Source organism: Pelecanus crispus, chromosome 3 (assembly GCF_030463565.1).
Source record: "Pelecanus crispus isolate bPelCri1 chromosome 3, bPelCri1.pri, whole genome shotgun sequence".
In the NCBI taxonomy this organism is placed as follows: domain Eukaryota; kingdom Metazoa; phylum Chordata; class Aves; order Pelecaniformes; family Pelecanidae; genus Pelecanus; species Pelecanus crispus.
This window is the reverse complement of record NC_134645.1, coordinates 20597658-20615521: the sequence shown is the minus strand read 5'-3', so window position 1 is coordinate 20615521 and position 17864 is coordinate 20597658. Positions and strand designations below refer to the sequence as shown.

General features: G+C 38.4%; 1 protein-coding gene across 1 annotated transcript in view; it reads right to left on the bottom strand.

The window, feature by feature from the left end:
- Positions 1 to 967: 967 nt before the first annotated feature.
- The window catches only part of MTR (5-methyltetrahydrofolate-homocysteine methyltransferase), a 49326-nt gene continuing 32429 nt past the window's right edge, over positions 968 to 17864 (bottom strand). The window contains exons 22-33 of the mRNA XM_075707785.1: positions 16270 to 16370; positions 14165 to 14232; positions 13188 to 13308; positions 10625 to 10706; positions 9751 to 9849; positions 8446 to 8521; positions 7080 to 7235; positions 6213 to 6409; positions 3469 to 3669; positions 2046 to 2238; positions 1193 to 1305; positions 968 to 1060 (exon numbers count right to left, since the gene is read on the bottom strand). Of these exons, the coding sequence (XP_075563900.1) occupies positions 968 to 1060; positions 1193 to 1305; positions 2046 to 2238; positions 3469 to 3669; positions 6213 to 6409; positions 7080 to 7235; positions 8446 to 8521; positions 9751 to 9849; positions 10625 to 10706; positions 13188 to 13308; positions 14165 to 14232; positions 16270 to 16370 (1500 nt within the window). The remainder of the gene's footprint in view (positions 1061 to 1192; positions 1306 to 2045; positions 2239 to 3468; positions 3670 to 6212; positions 6410 to 7079; positions 7236 to 8445; positions 8522 to 9750; positions 9850 to 10624; positions 10707 to 13187; positions 13309 to 14164; positions 14233 to 16269; positions 16371 to 17864) is intronic.

Sequence of the window (17864 nt, the reverse complement as noted above, 5' to 3'; positions counted from 1 at the left end):
TTATTAAGCTGTTCTTATCTCAATCCACAAGTTTTCTTACTTTTGCCCTTCTGATTCTCTCCCCCATCCCACCAGGGAGGAGGGTGAGCAAGTGGCTGTGTAGTGCTTGGTTGCTGACAGGGGCTCAACCACGACAGCTTCTCTCATATTTTTCATGTACAAAAGATTGTTTAAATATGAATTAAGCCTCACAACATAACCGTAAGGTAGGACGTGCCACTGCCCTTTATACAGAGTAGAAACAGACTGTGGCTTGCTGAAAGGAAGAGGAAGCCCAACTCCATGGGCTCGGTCATCCCGTTTCGTGTTCTGTCATAATACAGCATCTCTGATACTGCTCCAGCACACTGTATTATTTTGATAGTTCTAACTACAATCAAAATCACAAAGTAATTTAAAATCCTGGTATTATTCAGCGAGAACACCATATGTTCCCAAACACAAGACCTAAACATGAAGCAGACAGATTTTAAAAAAGGAGTTCTGCTGTACTTCAGTTGTTCTTGATCACTCACTATAAAACCTTTGCTGACTTCACAGAAAAATCACATCATATTTCTGTACCTGGACTTGCCAAAACACATTAAAATAACAGAAGTCAAATTCTGTTCTACGTATGTCCACAGCCAATGGGACAGAAATTCTTGCCCCTGATTTCAAAGCCTTCCTGAGAACAGAGCTTTGCAGCTTCCACATCTCACCCTACATCTAGCTGCTCAGCTAGAGTGTTTGTGCAAGAAATAAAAATAAATAAAAGTCTATTGCTATGACTAAGAGATCCACAATGCATTCAAGGTCCCAAGCCAAGAGCACAGGGCAGATTTGAAATATTAAGTTCCTTGATCAAAAATTAAAAACAATCAGACAAGCTATTGGGATGGATGGAAGAAAGCTGTTTTCAGTTGGAAGGATTTTCTTGTTCCCTCTGGTGAACAGACCATTGAAAGAAAATGTTCGCTCTCAAGTGTCACAGTTGTTCAGTATCATATCCCAAAATGGGACCCAGCCACTTCTCCACCTCTGTCACAGGCAAATTTTTTCTCAGTGCATAATCTTCAACCTGCAAAGGGACCACAAAACATGATGAAGATTTGGAAACTCCAGCTTTTACTGTTTACAAAATTTTTTGGAACATCTGCTCACAAATGTTTTTGAATGTTGTAACACTACTGCAATGGACACTGCAAGTTACCTGATCTTTACATATCTTGCCAACAGCAAAATATTTGGATTTGGGACTGGAAAAGTAGAGGCCAGAAACTGCAGAAGCAGGTATCATTGCTAGTGATTCAGTTAAACCAATTCCTGGAAAACAGAATGAGAGTTTTCTTATTCTCCGAATTGATAACAAGCATAAATTCAGAACCCTTTTTTGCTGGGCAGCTTCAAGCAAACTCAAAACCCAAGATTTCAGATGAACTAAACCCAAAACCATTTTCCACTTGTTAACTATTAAAAAAGCTCACATAGCTTTGAATATATTGCAGACTTTCATTACAGTATTGCTGTAGAGTAACTACACAGTTTGAAGGAAAAAAATTAGACATTTTGGCAAATGAAATGGGTAACTAGACATTTTGAAACACAGGAAGGTATTTTTGGAATTGCGGAAGTAGCAGTGACATGTCTGACACACAAAATATCAGAGGAAAACATTCCTTTTTTAAGAGTTACCATCTCAAGGTTTCTGTGGACCAGAAAATACACCGCTGAATTGTTTTTTTTCCTGTTTATGTCTGGAATGTCTTCTTACAACCATAAGGATGCCAGAATTTTGCTCCGTGCAGCAGAACCCTGTTTGCATGCAGTCTGCTAATTAGGACATAACTCCTTCACCAAAAGCACGGGCAGTATTTTGTAAGTTCTTCTTTGAATGAGGCAAAATAAAAACGGCAATGAAAAGGGGAAGACAGCAAGCGCCAGAACCCCTTCAGTTTGGGTTTTTTATGTAGCTCTGCACCACCCAATTCGCTGTTTTGTTGGCATTTCAATCGTTCATTCACATAAAAACAGTTTAAGAATCTTAGTAAAGCAGACAGAGATACCTGTTGTTTCCTCAATGTTTGCAAGTTTCCACATGGTGAGTTTTTCTGTATGGTCAGGCTGGCTTGGATATCCAGGGGCAGGGCGAATTCCCTCATATTTAATTCTGCGTAGGTCAGAGAGATCTAGCTGCTCAGTACTACAGTAAGCCCAGAATTCCCTTCGCACCCTTTCATGGAGCTCCTCAGCAAATGCCTTGGAATAGAATGCAAAGTTGTGGGGTTGTTTTTTTTTTTTAATTTGTGAAGACTGATGCAATAGCTATTTGACGAAGGCAAACAACGATAGAGACTTTCTCCCCATTCCCATCTTAATTTTTAAGGGAGCTCTTATCATAGGTGAGAAATTTGATAGCATACAATACTTACTTTGCTAATTCAAGTATTTTAGGTTTTTCTCTTATTGGTAGACAGTGGTTTTTTTGTTGTCCTGCTTTAAAATCCTACATACTCGAAGAGGTAAAGACGTGGACAAGTAACCGGAAAAGATGTGTTAGCCTATGGTAGTGATACATCATCATAGCACTGAAGTCATTAGGTCTTCACTGTCTGGGTATCTCATCCAGGTCTAGCTATGGAAGGCCACATCATTCCTGCATCCATGCTAGTATCAGATGCAAGTAAGTGCCACTGTTCTTTTGAGAGGACCCTTCCTCTAGCTGAAAGCAGGCAACAGCTTTTCGTACAGCTTACACTATTTTGCCAGCAATGGTTGCCTTCAGGAGAAATTTCCACTTCAGTAAATATCTTTAGATGGCATCTAATAATAATTTCTGAAACTCTGTTACAGCTTGAAATACACAACTAGAGCTAACCCCATTTGCATTGCACCGAAGCTGCTGTAAGTTTTAACATGGTTACTTAGCTGTAAGCATGGGGGCAGGCAGATGGGGATAGAGGGGTAGGAGGCAAGGGATGGCCTTTTCTAAACTACTTCAGTTAGAGCTTTAAGAGCACATCTGTCTCAGCCTAAGACATGTTAAGTCCAGAGACTTGTACCCTGGATACATCTGCACAGTCACCATTAAAAGCAGAAGGCATGTCTGCAATTCAAGAATATAATCAGGGGGTCGCACCTGGGTCCAAACACATTCTCATGTAGATAAAACAAGATTTAAAGATGGTTCTTTTTAAACAGTCTTGTTTTAGAATCCACTGAATTCTGTCAATCATCAAAACCCTCATTAAGGAACTCAGAGAAGCTTTTGCAGCTGGAAGATATGGAGAGCAGAGTCCCCCCCGGCTCAGAAGAGGACTCTCCTCTCAAAACAATTTCAGTAGAACCTGTTCACTTTCAGATTCAATGCAGAGCATATGTTACAGGCAACAGTCCAAGTTTATGCTAAAACTTGAAACAGCAACCTGCCAAGCAAATCTAGTACACAGTCAGAAAATTTGCAACGAAACACATGATAAAACCTCATACCTCTGCTAATCGATCGCCAAGAGCCTTTACCATTATGATGTTGTATTCATCATCCTGTTTCCTAAATTCACTGCATAACTCATCTACACCAAAGCAGGCCACAGCAAACAGGCCTAAGTAGTCACAAATGCCAGAATCCAGTGGTGCTATGAAGTCAGAGAGGCAGTAATATGGATCTGTGCAGGCAGAGTCCTTTTCAGCCTAAAGCAACAAAAACAATGCAATAAATCAGAACATTTTAAACATATATTAAGTATTAGTGCACTATTAATCTAAAGACTAGTATTTTTAAGAATAAAGGGCTTCAGGCATTTCTGACAAACACCTAACTAGTCTTTGAGCCATGATGGCTTTCTTGTACTTGAATTAGAAGAAAAACACCTCTCTTACTCTGAGGGCGTTTGGATCACCGAAGAACAAAATGTCAAAGAAGAGAGATGCTGTGCTGAACACACATATAGAGATGTTTTGCTTCTATTTACAGCTAGTAAGATTTAACAGCTTATTCTGCAGACATATTATTAAAAATAAGGAACACTCTTGTGCCAGCCACTGGGTAAGAAGAGGAATTTTCCATCTCTAGCACTCACAGATTCCACATGTTAGCAAAACTGATAGTTGATAGTTTGCATCCCATTTATGCAAACTGCAGAATTCTTCAGCAGCTCCCATTTTAGAGTGGCTGTGAGAGTTTACAAACACTCCTAGTTTCTTATGCTACAAACCAGGTGCTCCATAATCCAGACAAAACAGCACCCCAGGATGCAGGTTTACACTAGCTACACAAACAAAATGCACCTATCACTACTGAAAAGTTGAATCCCAAGCAAAGTTCAAGTGGGTTTACACAAATAGGAAGCATGCTGCTCACTGTATCCTTTTCCAAAACGGAAAAAAGGGATAGAAAGAGGTGACTGAATGCTGGCCATAGCACCTAACAAGAAGTTTTACAGTTGAGGATCACATCAGCATATTCATTATGGGAACTTGACTGCTATTTAAAAAGTGGCACAGCTCTTGTAGATCTACCCAGCTTCCAGAGAGAGAGAAGTTATTTCACGGCTATCACTTAGATGAAGATTCCTCTCCAAGTTTTCTTATTCTATACAGTATTTTAACAATGCTTTCCACCCACTCCCAGCTGCAGTTTAAAAAAACAAATAACAAACCACCCCCACCCCACCCCCCCGCAAAATAAAATGAAAATAAATGGTCAAATGTTTCCCTAGTTTCTATAACCTACTGGGTTACAGAAAGTACAACAAAACTGAAGAAATATCCTTTTTCCACATAGGTGAAATCTCTGTTAATTTTAAGGTTCTTTTGTAATGATTACCATTAAGGACAACGCTAAAAGCATCTCCAACTTTTAGATTTACGTCACTTCCTTAATAGTGTCAATGTCATGGAGAGAACTCTGTGTACTGAAAGGAACATTTTAGGTAAGAAACAGGAGACAATTATTCTTTTCTACTTTGCTCTGGTGAAGCCTCTGCTGAATTGCTACGTACACCAGATTGAAAGAGATGCAGCTAAAATACGTAGAGTCCAGCAGAACAGTATCTGCAGTAGCATAGAGTTTCATTGCCTTAACCATCAAGAAAAGCCTGAATAAATTGGAAATATACAAGATATAAAGACTAAGGAAAAGAACAGTATTCCAATAGTAAAAACCATTACAAGAACAACATCAAATCAGATATTCTCCTTGGGAGAACCCTAGGAAAAGGCCAGGAAAAGAAACTTAGTAAATTTGATTTACATGGGATATCAAAATGTTTAACTAGGTAGTAAGGCCCTGGAACAGCCCTGCCAACATGCTTGTGAGAACAGTTTATATAAACATCTGCCATGGATTGTCAAGACACACTAGATCCATCTCCATGCAACAGATAATTTGTTCCAGGGAACTGGAACAGATAAAGTCACGTATTTCTTAGTACAGTTCTGTGATATTGGTACAGGACTGTCCTCATAGAATACTGTACTCCAGAAATGTAGGTAGTTGTTAAATTTGTTTCTGCCATGTTTGATGACTCTGAATACGTGAACTATGAAGAAGCCAAGTCAGAATGTAGGGAAGAAGGAGAGGCAGAATATCTTGAAAATGTTCAATCTATCAAAATAATTGCAAATCTAGGTAAGTAAGATTCAAGCATGAATACTTAAAATAATGAGTCTCTCAATCAGATTTAGCAGCCGACGAATTCTAAACTGCCTCTTCATATGAGGAATTTTACATAAAAATTAAGACTATCAAAAACACTTATCTCCATTGAGCTTTATTTTCCAGATATTTTAATTCTGAGCGGTTTTACCCTTTAACACATTCAAGCAGAATTTCTCTTCTAAGGCAGAATCCAGGGATATTAAAGAATTATGGTTCATTAGGTTCTAATTTAGTACACAGGATCTATGTGATTAATTTATACAGCACAGTACTTTAGGACACCTTAAATATTAAAATGAAGACAGAAAATGCACATCATATCTGAAGATGTCAAAGCTATAAAGCATTTTGTACAACTCCTACAATGCAAAATACTACAGTACAAATACCCGGGTCATCACTAACAAGATCTTGTTATTAATGAAAGAAATGGCAAGGCAAGGGCTGCAGACAGATTACACCAAACATTTTCTGCACAGATTTTAATAGGGCACTTCTGTTACATTCTTGCAATTCGGGGGCAGGGGGGGAGCAAATCACATCATCTTACTTAACAAATGTTCTATCATTGTACCTGTTGCCTCAAGCCATAGAATTTTGCTATTGGTTCCGAAGATCCCACTGCCTCTTCTACTGCATATAAATGGATATCATCTTGAACACTTTGAGCTGGCCAGAACCCAACCACACCTCTGGCTTGTAATTTCTTTTGATTAATCAACGTTTTCAGTAGATTTTGAGCATCATTATAAACTCTCTTTGCTTCTTCACCTATCAAAAAAGGGAACCCTTTAGAAAAGGCATGTTTTCACAACTGGCTAAATGGGTTTAACAATTGCTGAAGATTGGTTCATTTTCCACGTAATTCTCTGACGATTGCAACAATCTGTCAGCTACAGCAAACAGAAAGACAGCAGTGTGATTATGTCTACACAGTTGTAACACCATGTATCTTGAAAAAACCCCATTTCTGCCAGCACCATTCTAGTAGAGGCAGAGGACGCAGAATAAAATAAACAACAGAGAATGTGTGTGTGCACAGTGCAGCAGACCCAGAACACTGATTTCAGTGTCACCCTGGCAGCTTATTCATGTATTTCAAGGCCTGCTGAATAGCTTGAGGAGACAGAGCCCTCTTGCCATCTTCACCCACAATGGGAACACAGATATATTAAGTGCTCTGCTGCCATTTTCTGTCATTAAAATACCTCCCTGTGTTTTGACAGGTGAATTCTAAATAAGATGATTGAGCATTTTTCCCCATTTATTTTTCAGCCTCACATGCCAACAGTTGATTCACTAACTGTTGCTTTAAACAAATTATTTCACTGACACTGAGTTTCCACGTATTTTCGCCATTTTAAAACATTCAGAATCTTAATGCAGCATGACAGGTCTGTTAGGATTATTTACACGAAGTAAATGTAATTTCAATACTCACCTACAGTTTTATCATTAAAGACTTTAGGGAAACCCCGGTTGGGATACTTTCCCCTAAGTTGCCAGACATCAAAGAAAGGCTTCCAGTCAATGTATTCTACCAGCCTTTCCAGGTCATAATCTTCAAAGACTTTTGTGCCGATGAAATTCGGTTTAACTGTAGGAATCAGAAGTACAATCTGACATGACGAAAATAATTTAATATTGCTCTTATATGTGCAGCATAACTGATGCTCACCAGCCGCCACCACTGGAAATGACCTCTTCCAAAGTAGTTGTCTTACAATCCCCAGTGTCATATCATTCCCAAGTCATACCATACTCTACAGTTACAATGTGATTAAAAAAAAGCATAAAAGCCATGTAAAGTTGAAATAGAAAATTTAAGGCCTTTTGTTCTTTCATACAAATCAACACTTGTTAGCTCTTGGGCTTCTGAACTTATTTCATTGGCCAAAATATTGGCCAAAACAGAAGACCAAAAAAACCTACACAACTTATCAATACCTAACATATTTTTTTGGCCTATACTTTTCATATTTACAATCCTGCTTTCTATACACAGACATACTACATGCTATGGTACTGTAGAACAGTTCTGTAAATTAGTATCTAATTTTAAGAACTTCTGCAACCACCACACACTTGTTCAGATGCATGTGCACAAGTGAAAAAGTGAGGCGGATCTATGTTATGAGGCAGCCACAAGCTTTGCACTTGTTTTGTCTGTGCTGTTCAATACTTTATAATACAACCTTTATTAAGATGAGCTATTGAAAATTAGCATCTTGTTGAGTCTTGTAAATGAAATGACAGCAGTGAGGTGTTAATGTCACTGCAGGATGCAACTTCTTGTGGAATGCTGTTTATACTTCTAGTCTCTAATTTAACAACAACAAAAAAAAACCAAAAAACCAAACTGGTACAGAAAGTGATGGGGGAAGGGCAGGAAAAAGCATAAGGAGGAATTTCATATAAATGCCATGTCACAATGTGTGTTCCCTAAATATGGTATAGTAAGCTTTGCTATATAATGAGCCAGTCCGACATTGCTTTGCAAAGCAGGCATTAGACTTATCTTTGATGATATGGTGTTATGTGTAACTCATTGTTTTAGGATTTTTTTTCCAATTGTTTTATTAGCTATTAATTTATTTTTAAAATACACTGTGAAAAATATAAAGCAAAAACAGATTCTCAAATTTATGCAAAAAAAAAAATCTCTGCTCAGACAGACAGCAATTTACTCAAGTTGTTACACTACTATATCCTGAAGTTTAATGAAGCATAAGCTAATTTAAAAAAAATATAAAATAAATACATAAAATAAAGGCACAGCAACAACAACCAACAACATTTAAACTGACCTGGTTTATGGCCTGATAACCAGTCATTACAGAAACCATTTCTTCTAGCTTGCTGTAGAGACAAGTATCTTCTTTCCTGTACAGACAGAAAGGTTAATTTCACAAACCCAGCTGTCTTTCAGACAGATAAACTGTAACTGTTGACTTTTGGTAGAGTTTTACTCAAAATGGTCTTCAGAACAAATCTGACAACAGACAATTTCAGTTCCAACAACTCCCAGTTCACAAGTGTAAAGTAAGATTATATCACAACCATACCATTAGTTTTTCCTGTATACTTCTAATGAAATTGGCCTAGAAGATTTCTAGTTCCTCTGAACTACACCAGAAGTTCCTTTATTATTTCAAATGACATGAAAATACAGGTACAGGAAGATATTCTCCTGCCTGCAAAAAGCTTAGGATTGCAGTGACGCCACCACCAGCGACTGCAGCATGCCTCTGGGCAAATTACTGGCTCTTCTGAAAGGCACAGAAAATTTACAGCAACTTCAGTAAGGCCCATGAATTCAGTGCTGACCTCTGCTTAAAGAAGAGCGCTGCACTCACTGATCTCAGCTTAGTTGACTTGTTCCCTGTGCAAAGACAGTCTTAAAGTTGGTCAAGTCAAATATCCTCAGCTGGAGGCCTCAAGCTTTAATCTTTCTTTATCAAGGGACCAGATAAGAGCCAAATGACTTTGAGCTTGCTTCTGTATGTATTTACAAAGACAGCCTCAGAGAAGTCATATGTTATTTGTTTCCTACTGTTAATTTGCACAGTCTATCTCCACATTTCATTGCTTCCTTCTCTTCACTTTCCTAAAATGGCAGCCTCAGCTCTCTACTTTGAGTCTGCTCAGATCCCTAACCTAAACAATATGAACACATCAGGAAAGCATGGTGTTGAAAATACTCAATAGAGTGTGGCTTAGTACCAGCAAAAGCAACCAGTGCCATTTTAGTTACCCCAGTGTAGCTCCCTGTTTCCAGCTACTGCTCCAGGAGAGCACTGGTCTCCTGTAGGTTGGTTAAGTTGACCTGACTGCCACCTCCATGGAGACGTCCTAGATACCACTGATTGCCCACTGAGGACAATCAAGAATTTGCCAAGCATTGTGTTAGACTCATGCAGAATTTTCCCTTCTAGGTTAGAAAATTTGATTTCACAAGCACTTCTGAGAGTTTTCCATCAATTCTACTGCATGTTTTAAATCAGCACAAATATACCTGAAGGTCTTCATACGGAGCTAAAATTGAGAGTTAGTAATGAGGCAAGTAATAACCACTTCAAACAAGAAAAGAAGCTAAAGCAATTATATTATACCTTGAGAGACTGATAGTGTTCTTCTCTAATTTCTTCATATTCCTCTAATATTTCTTCAAAGAAATCATCCTTTACTTTTTCGTCTAAGAGCTGGGAGCACTGAAAAAAGTAAAGAGAAAGCGCTAAGTACATACTGTAACATACTATAGTAAGGACAGAGTATGAACTTCAGACTAAGCTATCTGTCTTTCAAACTCTTGTTTACAATTACACTTGGCAACACTAAACTAAGCCTTACAACTCGTTTGCAGGCTAGGTTCAAAACATATTTAAGAATATGATTATTACTGAGAGTACTACCCTACTACACAGGTAATATTAGCAGAGCCAAGTCTGGCTCTGGAAAGACCCGGGAGAAGAATATTTCAAGACTTCAGAGACTGAATAGTCATAGAAACGCCACACAGCTTGGTCTACTTCTTTTCAGCAGGTATTTGCTACCTATTTGTCTGACAGAGAGCATCTATCCCAGAAAACTTCAGCCAGACATTTCATAGTACTAATGTTGCCATATCACTAACTTCAGAAATATATCCAAAATAGAGAGAATATCAGATCACATCTAACCCCAGCGCTCTTCACTATGAAACATCTCAAAACAACAGTCAAGGACTCAGAATGAATCATGTCACCCCCAATAGAGAAATGGGCATTTAAATAAAGGTATCCAGTGACAATAAATGACACAAGTCAGATGAGATAACCACATGGCAGCAAAAAATAACTGAAGCAGTAGTAATTTAGAAACTCATCTCTGATGTGGCTCTTCAATTTTCTGCCATAACGTTAAGCCTTAGAGGAAAGGATGGGAGGCACAACAGAAAAACAGGGCATATATTTTTGCATGGATGAGAAACTATAATTTAGAACTTACAACCACAACACTCTTGGATGCATCCAGGACATGAACTACAGGTGCACTATATCGTGGGGCAATTTTAACAGCTGTGTGTGTTCTTAAATGGAAAAGAAAAAGAGTGAGCATTTCACAACTGGGGAAAAAAACCCACTCCCCCACCCACAACCACCGAGACAAAAACGCCAGCAAAATCAATCCTGACTTAATGCATACACCAGAACTTCAAAAGAAGCAAGCAATTCACCCATCTGCTATGCATGGATGATTAAACACAGCTTTTAATAATAGGTACATAAACACTTTTCTTCAGAGTATCAGAATGCTTCATAAATAATGTGCCAACTCACATTCCCTCATTGTCTTACCAACTGACTGAAAATCAGCAACTCATTAGTTTGAGTCTCAGAAAATTGCAGTGAGACTGTTCCAAACTAAGCCTACCAAAAACTAACAATTTTTTCTTAATCTTTTTTGCTCATCCTTTATGTTTTCCTCCCACGTGCTGGGTTTCTGGGTCTATGGATTAGCATTAACATATTTCAGTGATGATTATTCCATTTCTACAAAGCTCTACTTCAAAACCAGATGCACAAGCTCTCTACTCACCTGAAGAAGAAATTCTGCCAGTGGTCAATAAATATTACAAACTTGCACCTGCTTGGTCAGTCAAGTAATTCACAGAAAAAGCTCCCAATTCACCCAATTATTTAGCGTTTACTCATATTCCAGTCCTCATGGAAATACTTCAGCATATAATGAAGAATCACTTGTATATTATAGCACTTTGTTGATCAAATGAAATTTTGGAGTCCTAAACTGAGGCCTAACCTATCATGTGAAATACAGCTGGCTACCCCTGTTGCTCAGATTCCTGGCAAACTGTGCAAGCAAGTGCAGGAACCTTGCAGGCCAAAGCTCAGTTGGCTTTCTTGAATGCTAAGGTCAAACACCATTTTTTGAATTAATTTAAATCAGAGCCGAGGAAGCAATCTTCTACAGCAAATATGGAACAGAGAAAAAGTACAGAGAAAAAGTGCAGATTCGCACTTCATTAGCAACCTCTGACACGTACACAACCTTGCAGAATGCACACATGAGGTTAAACTTAAGACTGTGGAAGTAAAATTAAATATATATTACCAATCCAGTCTTCCATAAAGAATATGTTTACTTGACATATATATACTTGACAGAAATTTTATGTGTCTGGGCATATGCGTAAGTATATATTTACATACAGTTCACATGACTAAAATTATTATTTACGTATACAAAATTATACACATATTCTTCAGCAATTTCCACATTCAAGGATAAAACTAGTGCTGCCTTGCTGTTGGCTACATTCATCTCTGTGAAAAAATTCTACAAAATTGTTTGATGCTGGTTATTTGACATCAATTACTAGGCCACAATGCCCTGTGTACAAACACTAAAAAGATCTGAAGAAAGGGCTCTCCTAAGACCTCCACTTAACATAAAGCCTTCCCCCCTCCCTTCCTTTTTTTAAGAAAAAACCCTCCATGTTTGTTCTCAGTATCAAAGCCATAGGAAAAGAGACTCATATGGAGGAGGAGAAAAAGGATACACTTAACCTTGCATTATAACTACAGGACCAATAAAGACAGGTAGTGATCCTACTCTTCATTGTCTGTCCAATTATGGGACGATTTGCTAAGGCCAAAAATACAGAATACATTGAGCTAATGGTTCTGCTAGAACATGTGCTGCCCTGATAAAGAAAGCCATGCTGCTTACAGCTTCTGGTTGTGCAAGAAATGACCTCTGCAGTCTTCTGAGCTGTCACCTACTCAAGCATATTGTACATGAACCAGTTAGCAAAGCATGACCCTAGGCCATTACACATGCCTAAAACACATTTGTGGTAATGTTAATACTAGGTGTCAGGGAGCTGCCAACACTGGTCTTCAGCACATCATAGCAGCTGCATTATTTCATTTGAATGGATCTGAGAGAACAAGATCTCCTCAGAAAAGCTCAGTCTATCAAAAGCCAAATGGTAACTATTTCAAGGCAAGCAGCTAGGATTTATTCCCGATCAGCCTGCTTGAACAGGACTGGGGTCTCAACCCAATCAGCACAGTGGTGAACAGTGATCCAGGCAAATTCATCAACTTTCTTATTCGATAATAGCTCCCTGATGTCAATATGACCATTTCTAGTCTCCAAATCCTGCATTTTCAGAATGCTTTGGTGAACCAAAACAGATTGTTCAACCCCGTAGAAGAACAGAACTGTATTCATATGCACATGTGCATCAACTTTTAGAAGGACACAGAATACTTCCACATACAATATACACTTGCAAGATACATAACACTAGCAAAAATGAAATGTTTATGATGTCCATTATTTGTTGTGTCCCAATTGCATTTTACCTCTGTATTCTAGGACTTCTGATATAAGAAATAACATTCAGTCTTAAGTATAGACATACCAGCACGTGTGCTAGGGGAAAATGAGCAAAAGGGAGCAAGAAACAGCTATAGATTTTCTTTTTCCCTGGTTAACACTATTTTTATACACATTCCCCATCTTCCCAGCTGAGATAGCTTACTTAGAAGTAGTTGCTCCTCCAATCAGCAAAGGAATCTTTATTGCCAATCTCTCCATTTCCTTGGCGACAAAAATCATTTCATCCAAAGAAGGGGTGATGAGACCAGATAGGCCAATTATATCTATTGCAAATTTACAAACACACATACACAAAGGGTTTAGCAAATCTACTCTAGGAAGACACAGAAATTATTACAGAAAGCATTTCTTTCATACATCAGATAGCTTCATGCATCAGGTAGAAAATAGTGAGGTAAAAAGCAGGATAGTTGCTAGTCTAGAAGTGAGGTTTGACCTAATCAAAAGTGAAAGCTTTCCAAGAATGAAAGTGATTCCAAATCCCCAGTTTAGGATATTTCTCAGTCTTCACAGCTGCTGAACACCTACTGCTCTACTTTCCACAATAAATATACAGTACTTCCAATTAGCAAGCTTCAAACCTCATAAGTTCAGCACTGAGGAGGGAAATAAGACAAAATAATCATAAGCTCTGCTCTTAGAAACAGCAAACGCTTTCAAACTTCACCACCTATGCTCCACACAATTCATCTTTCCCAAGTTGCAACAGACTGTTCAAAGCAACTGTGACTTGTTTCAGGAAGTTCATTATTTATTAGAACAATTCATTCCTGATTTCACACTCACTGATCTGGCAGGCTGAATGCCAAGTTCTGTTACTGATTTAAGACCCAACACAAAGTTATTTAACCTTTCTAAGTCTCCATTTACCCATCTGTAAAACCAATACTAAAACATCTCTCAGAGTTGTCCTTTTGGTACAGGTTTTCAGTTCCTTGGGCTGTTTCGCAGAAGTGCCAAATACTAAATAATTACTATTGTTAATGCAAAAGTTCTGATTTATCTGAAGATAGTCTGACCAAATCACAGACAGCACAAAAATGCAATGAGTAGCAATAAAAAACACAAGTGGGGTTTAAAATCAAACAATTCAGGAGTACTAACGAAATCTCTCTATACCTGCTTTGTTCTCAACAGCAGCTCGCAATATCTTATCACATGGAGTCATGACTCCTAAATCAATAACTCTGTGAAAAGAAGTGAGATGACACAAGATTCTTTAAAAAGCAGGTCAAATTTCTGCTAAAGGCAAATACATTGCTCTTACTGTAAATGACTGACCCAAAACTGAAGTTAAAATTGAGATTTTTGTTTGCTTGTTTCTCTTAAGACCTCTGTTGGGAATTTTAATGTAGGGAATACCTTGGGGTCTGGCAAAATTTTCAATACATGAAAGTTCCAGATGATTCAGTAGATAAGAAAATTCAAGTGCAAGAGGCTTTTTTTTTTTTTTTTTTTTTTTTTTTTTGTGGTTGTACTGAGTCTGGCTGAGATGGAGTTAATTTTCTCCATAGCAGCTGGTATGGTGCTGTGATTTCTATCTGTGACCAAAACAATGCTGATAACACACTAATGTTTTAACTACTGATAAACAGTGTTAGTCCAGCACCAAGGCCTTCTCTGTTCCTCACTCTAACCTCCCATGGAATAGACTGGGTCATGCACAAGAGGCTGGAAGTAGACAAAGCCAGGCAGATGACCCAAACTAACCAAAGAAATATTCCATGGCATATGACATCATGCTCAGCAATTAAAAGGGGAGAGGAAGGGGTTTAGCAGGGGTTATCCATCTTTTGCTCAGGAACTGGCTAGGTATCAGTCTACCCATGGGAGGTGACGAGTGCTTGCCTTTGCATAACTTGTTTTGGTTTTTTCTCTCTTCTTCCACTTCTCCTTCACGTATTTTTTTATCTCCACCCACAATTTTTCTTGCTTTTATTCTTCCTTTCCTCTTTCCCCATCCCACTGAGGTTGGCTGGGTGGAAGTGAGGGAATGGCTGTATGGTGCTTAGCTGCCTACCAGGGTTAACCAACAGCAGTGGCATTTTTGAAATTACTTGGAGAACACAAAAAGGTTTTGTGGACATCGTATCTTATGTCAGGAACATAAGATGATTGACATCCAGGGTTGGGGTTTTTTTTGTCTTATTAAAGCATACATTTTATGAAATGAGACACTACACTTCCCTTGCTAGCATTTCGTTCCTATTGACCCTAGCCATTGCCAAGGTTTTTATTTTTTTTCAAGTAAGCCACCCCAGCCTGCTAGCTTCATTCAGCCTCAGTCATACTCATGGTGACAGGAAATTCTATGGCTTCAGTTCAGCAAGTCTAAATAAAGCTCAAGAAAGCCTGAAACCAATTTTACAGAATTTCAAGAGATAATGAAACGGAATATACTGCACGTACACAGCACTGCTACTGGCTTCAACCCTTTGTGTTTTAAAATAAAGAGATAATTTTGGGTCTTTATAGAGCAAATTACAGCCCCAAGTCAAAAACAAAACTAAAGGAATGAACAGTAAGACAGAGTTCCAAAGCAGATTTAGCTTTGCACAACATTTGATAGATACTTGACAAAGGGCTCTGATGGAAACATGACCATTCATTCCAACACTCTTGCCAACCCTGCTGCATGTACACAGGCCTTGAAAGAGCTGACTTTTCTTTAAGTTCTATCTTTTGAAGCTCAGAAACAGGACAAGACTCTCATCTCTTATTTAACAAACATACCCCTGCGAGTTTTTAAAACCTCACAGTTAACTAACAGCTTGAAAAACAGACTAAACCATTCACTCGAATCGTACAAGACTTCCTTTTTTGCAACACAACACACAACCCACACATAGTCTTGCCTACTACAATTGTTATACCTGATTTCTTCAGACATTATATTTGTACATTTAAGACATTATCATATTTAACTAATATAGAACAAATTTAAAAAATTATGCTCTCATCTACATATCAGTTGATGATAAACTGTATTCACCTCAGATGCCAATTTATTAGGAAAAAAAGTATTAGAGGAGGAGGCTATACTCCCTCTTGCCTCCCCATTTGTAATAGCTGGTATCATCTGTGTTCCCAACCACAACTTGGGGAACAGAGGACAGTTTGAAGAAATGCCCACCTCTGTTATCACCACAGCTGCCTAGCCTAATATATTAATTAGCTAGCCTTATACAGTTGTGTTCCCAGCTACCTAACGTTAGTCTCTTTACCTGAAGTTGTTGCAGCTCAGAACGACTCCCACAATGTTCTTGCCAATATCATGTACATCTCCTTTCACAGTTGCTAGTATTATTGTACCATGGTAAGGATCCTGAAAGTTGAACAAATAACACAGGAGTTAAACTACTCAGAAGCCTCAGTATGTTTGCACAGATCCTTCAACAGTGCAATCCTAATCCATGACCAAGACTCCTACTGTAGTACAAGCAATTGCAAAGCACAGCAGAGGCAGTATTAAAAACTATTTTAAAAGATCCAAGTAATAAAAACTTGCACAAGAATTATTCTTGCAAATTGCGTGCATGTTATTCAAAAAATCTGTGTTTAAAAGAGTAAACAGCAGATAAAAAAATTCAGATCTGGATAGCATTTTGTGCAGTGCAATAACTGAACTCCTAGGGTACCTCTGCTCCAAATATAAACCTCACCAATAAAGAGTTTAAATAGATTAAATATTTAGAACAAAAGGGTATGAACACTCATAATTACACGCCTGTTTGTGCACCAAGAACAATCTTGTAATGCAACGCCGAGAAGAATGAGAAGAATTAGCAAAAGCAGAAGAGACTAATTTTTTATGCAACACAAATAGCAAGGGAGATATTTCAGTGCAGTGATCGGGGTACTTCAGACTACCCAAACTGAACAAACAGGCTGGAAAAAGGATATCCTTGAAGAAGGGAAACTGTACTGTCACAAACTGGTCCTAGGCTAGATGGCATTCAGCCCTGACAAAAGGGTCCTACCAGTAGGGGAACAGTGGAACGTCCTATAGCAATTCTTCACCAGGACACAGATACACTGTCATACATTTTCAGTTCTATAATCAGTGTTGTCATTTGGAGCAGCTCCAGGCTACCACAGTGCCATGTTTGAGTTGGCGCAGGATCAGACGCCAGTAACAGACTACTTAGATTGCACAGAATTTAAATAAAGTGGAAACCTGAGCATATTCTACGTGAAACTACAAAATATTTTTCTCGCCAGTATCTCCTCTTCTTTGCAGATGACAGAACTGGAGGATTAGATCCTTCTATGAAGCATGTTTATTTCTGGACAGTATCAAGTAGCTCTCTACTTCATGGACCTACATTGCCTTCTGTAGTTGCAATTTTCTGGGGGAAAAAGACTGTGTATATTACCAAGAATGATACTAGCATTTCCCATGGTCCTAACACATTTGTTGAATAAAAACGCTGGATCCCCACCAATGCTGCTGTTTACTAAAATCTATTATCTCCCCAGTGCTCCTGTTTTATAGAAGACCAGGGAACAGAGAAGGCAAAATGGAGGTCTGTAAGTCAGCCATCTCAGTATATCAATAAAAAAATTTGCAGCTGAAAATATAGTGCTGGAACGTAAGAGGAAACTGGGGAAAGATTAATCAAGGACTGGGGGAAGAACGAAAAGTGCTGCCCACATTTATCATACCCAATAACTAGTGATTGACATAAAAAAATAAAAAATTGTATTTGCACATGAGAAGAAGGAAAATCTGTGCTGGGCAGCAAACAACATGGGCCAGAGCACACGCTATTTTAAATAAACCCTATTTAGGGCACACTGTGATTTCAATTGTCTCAAG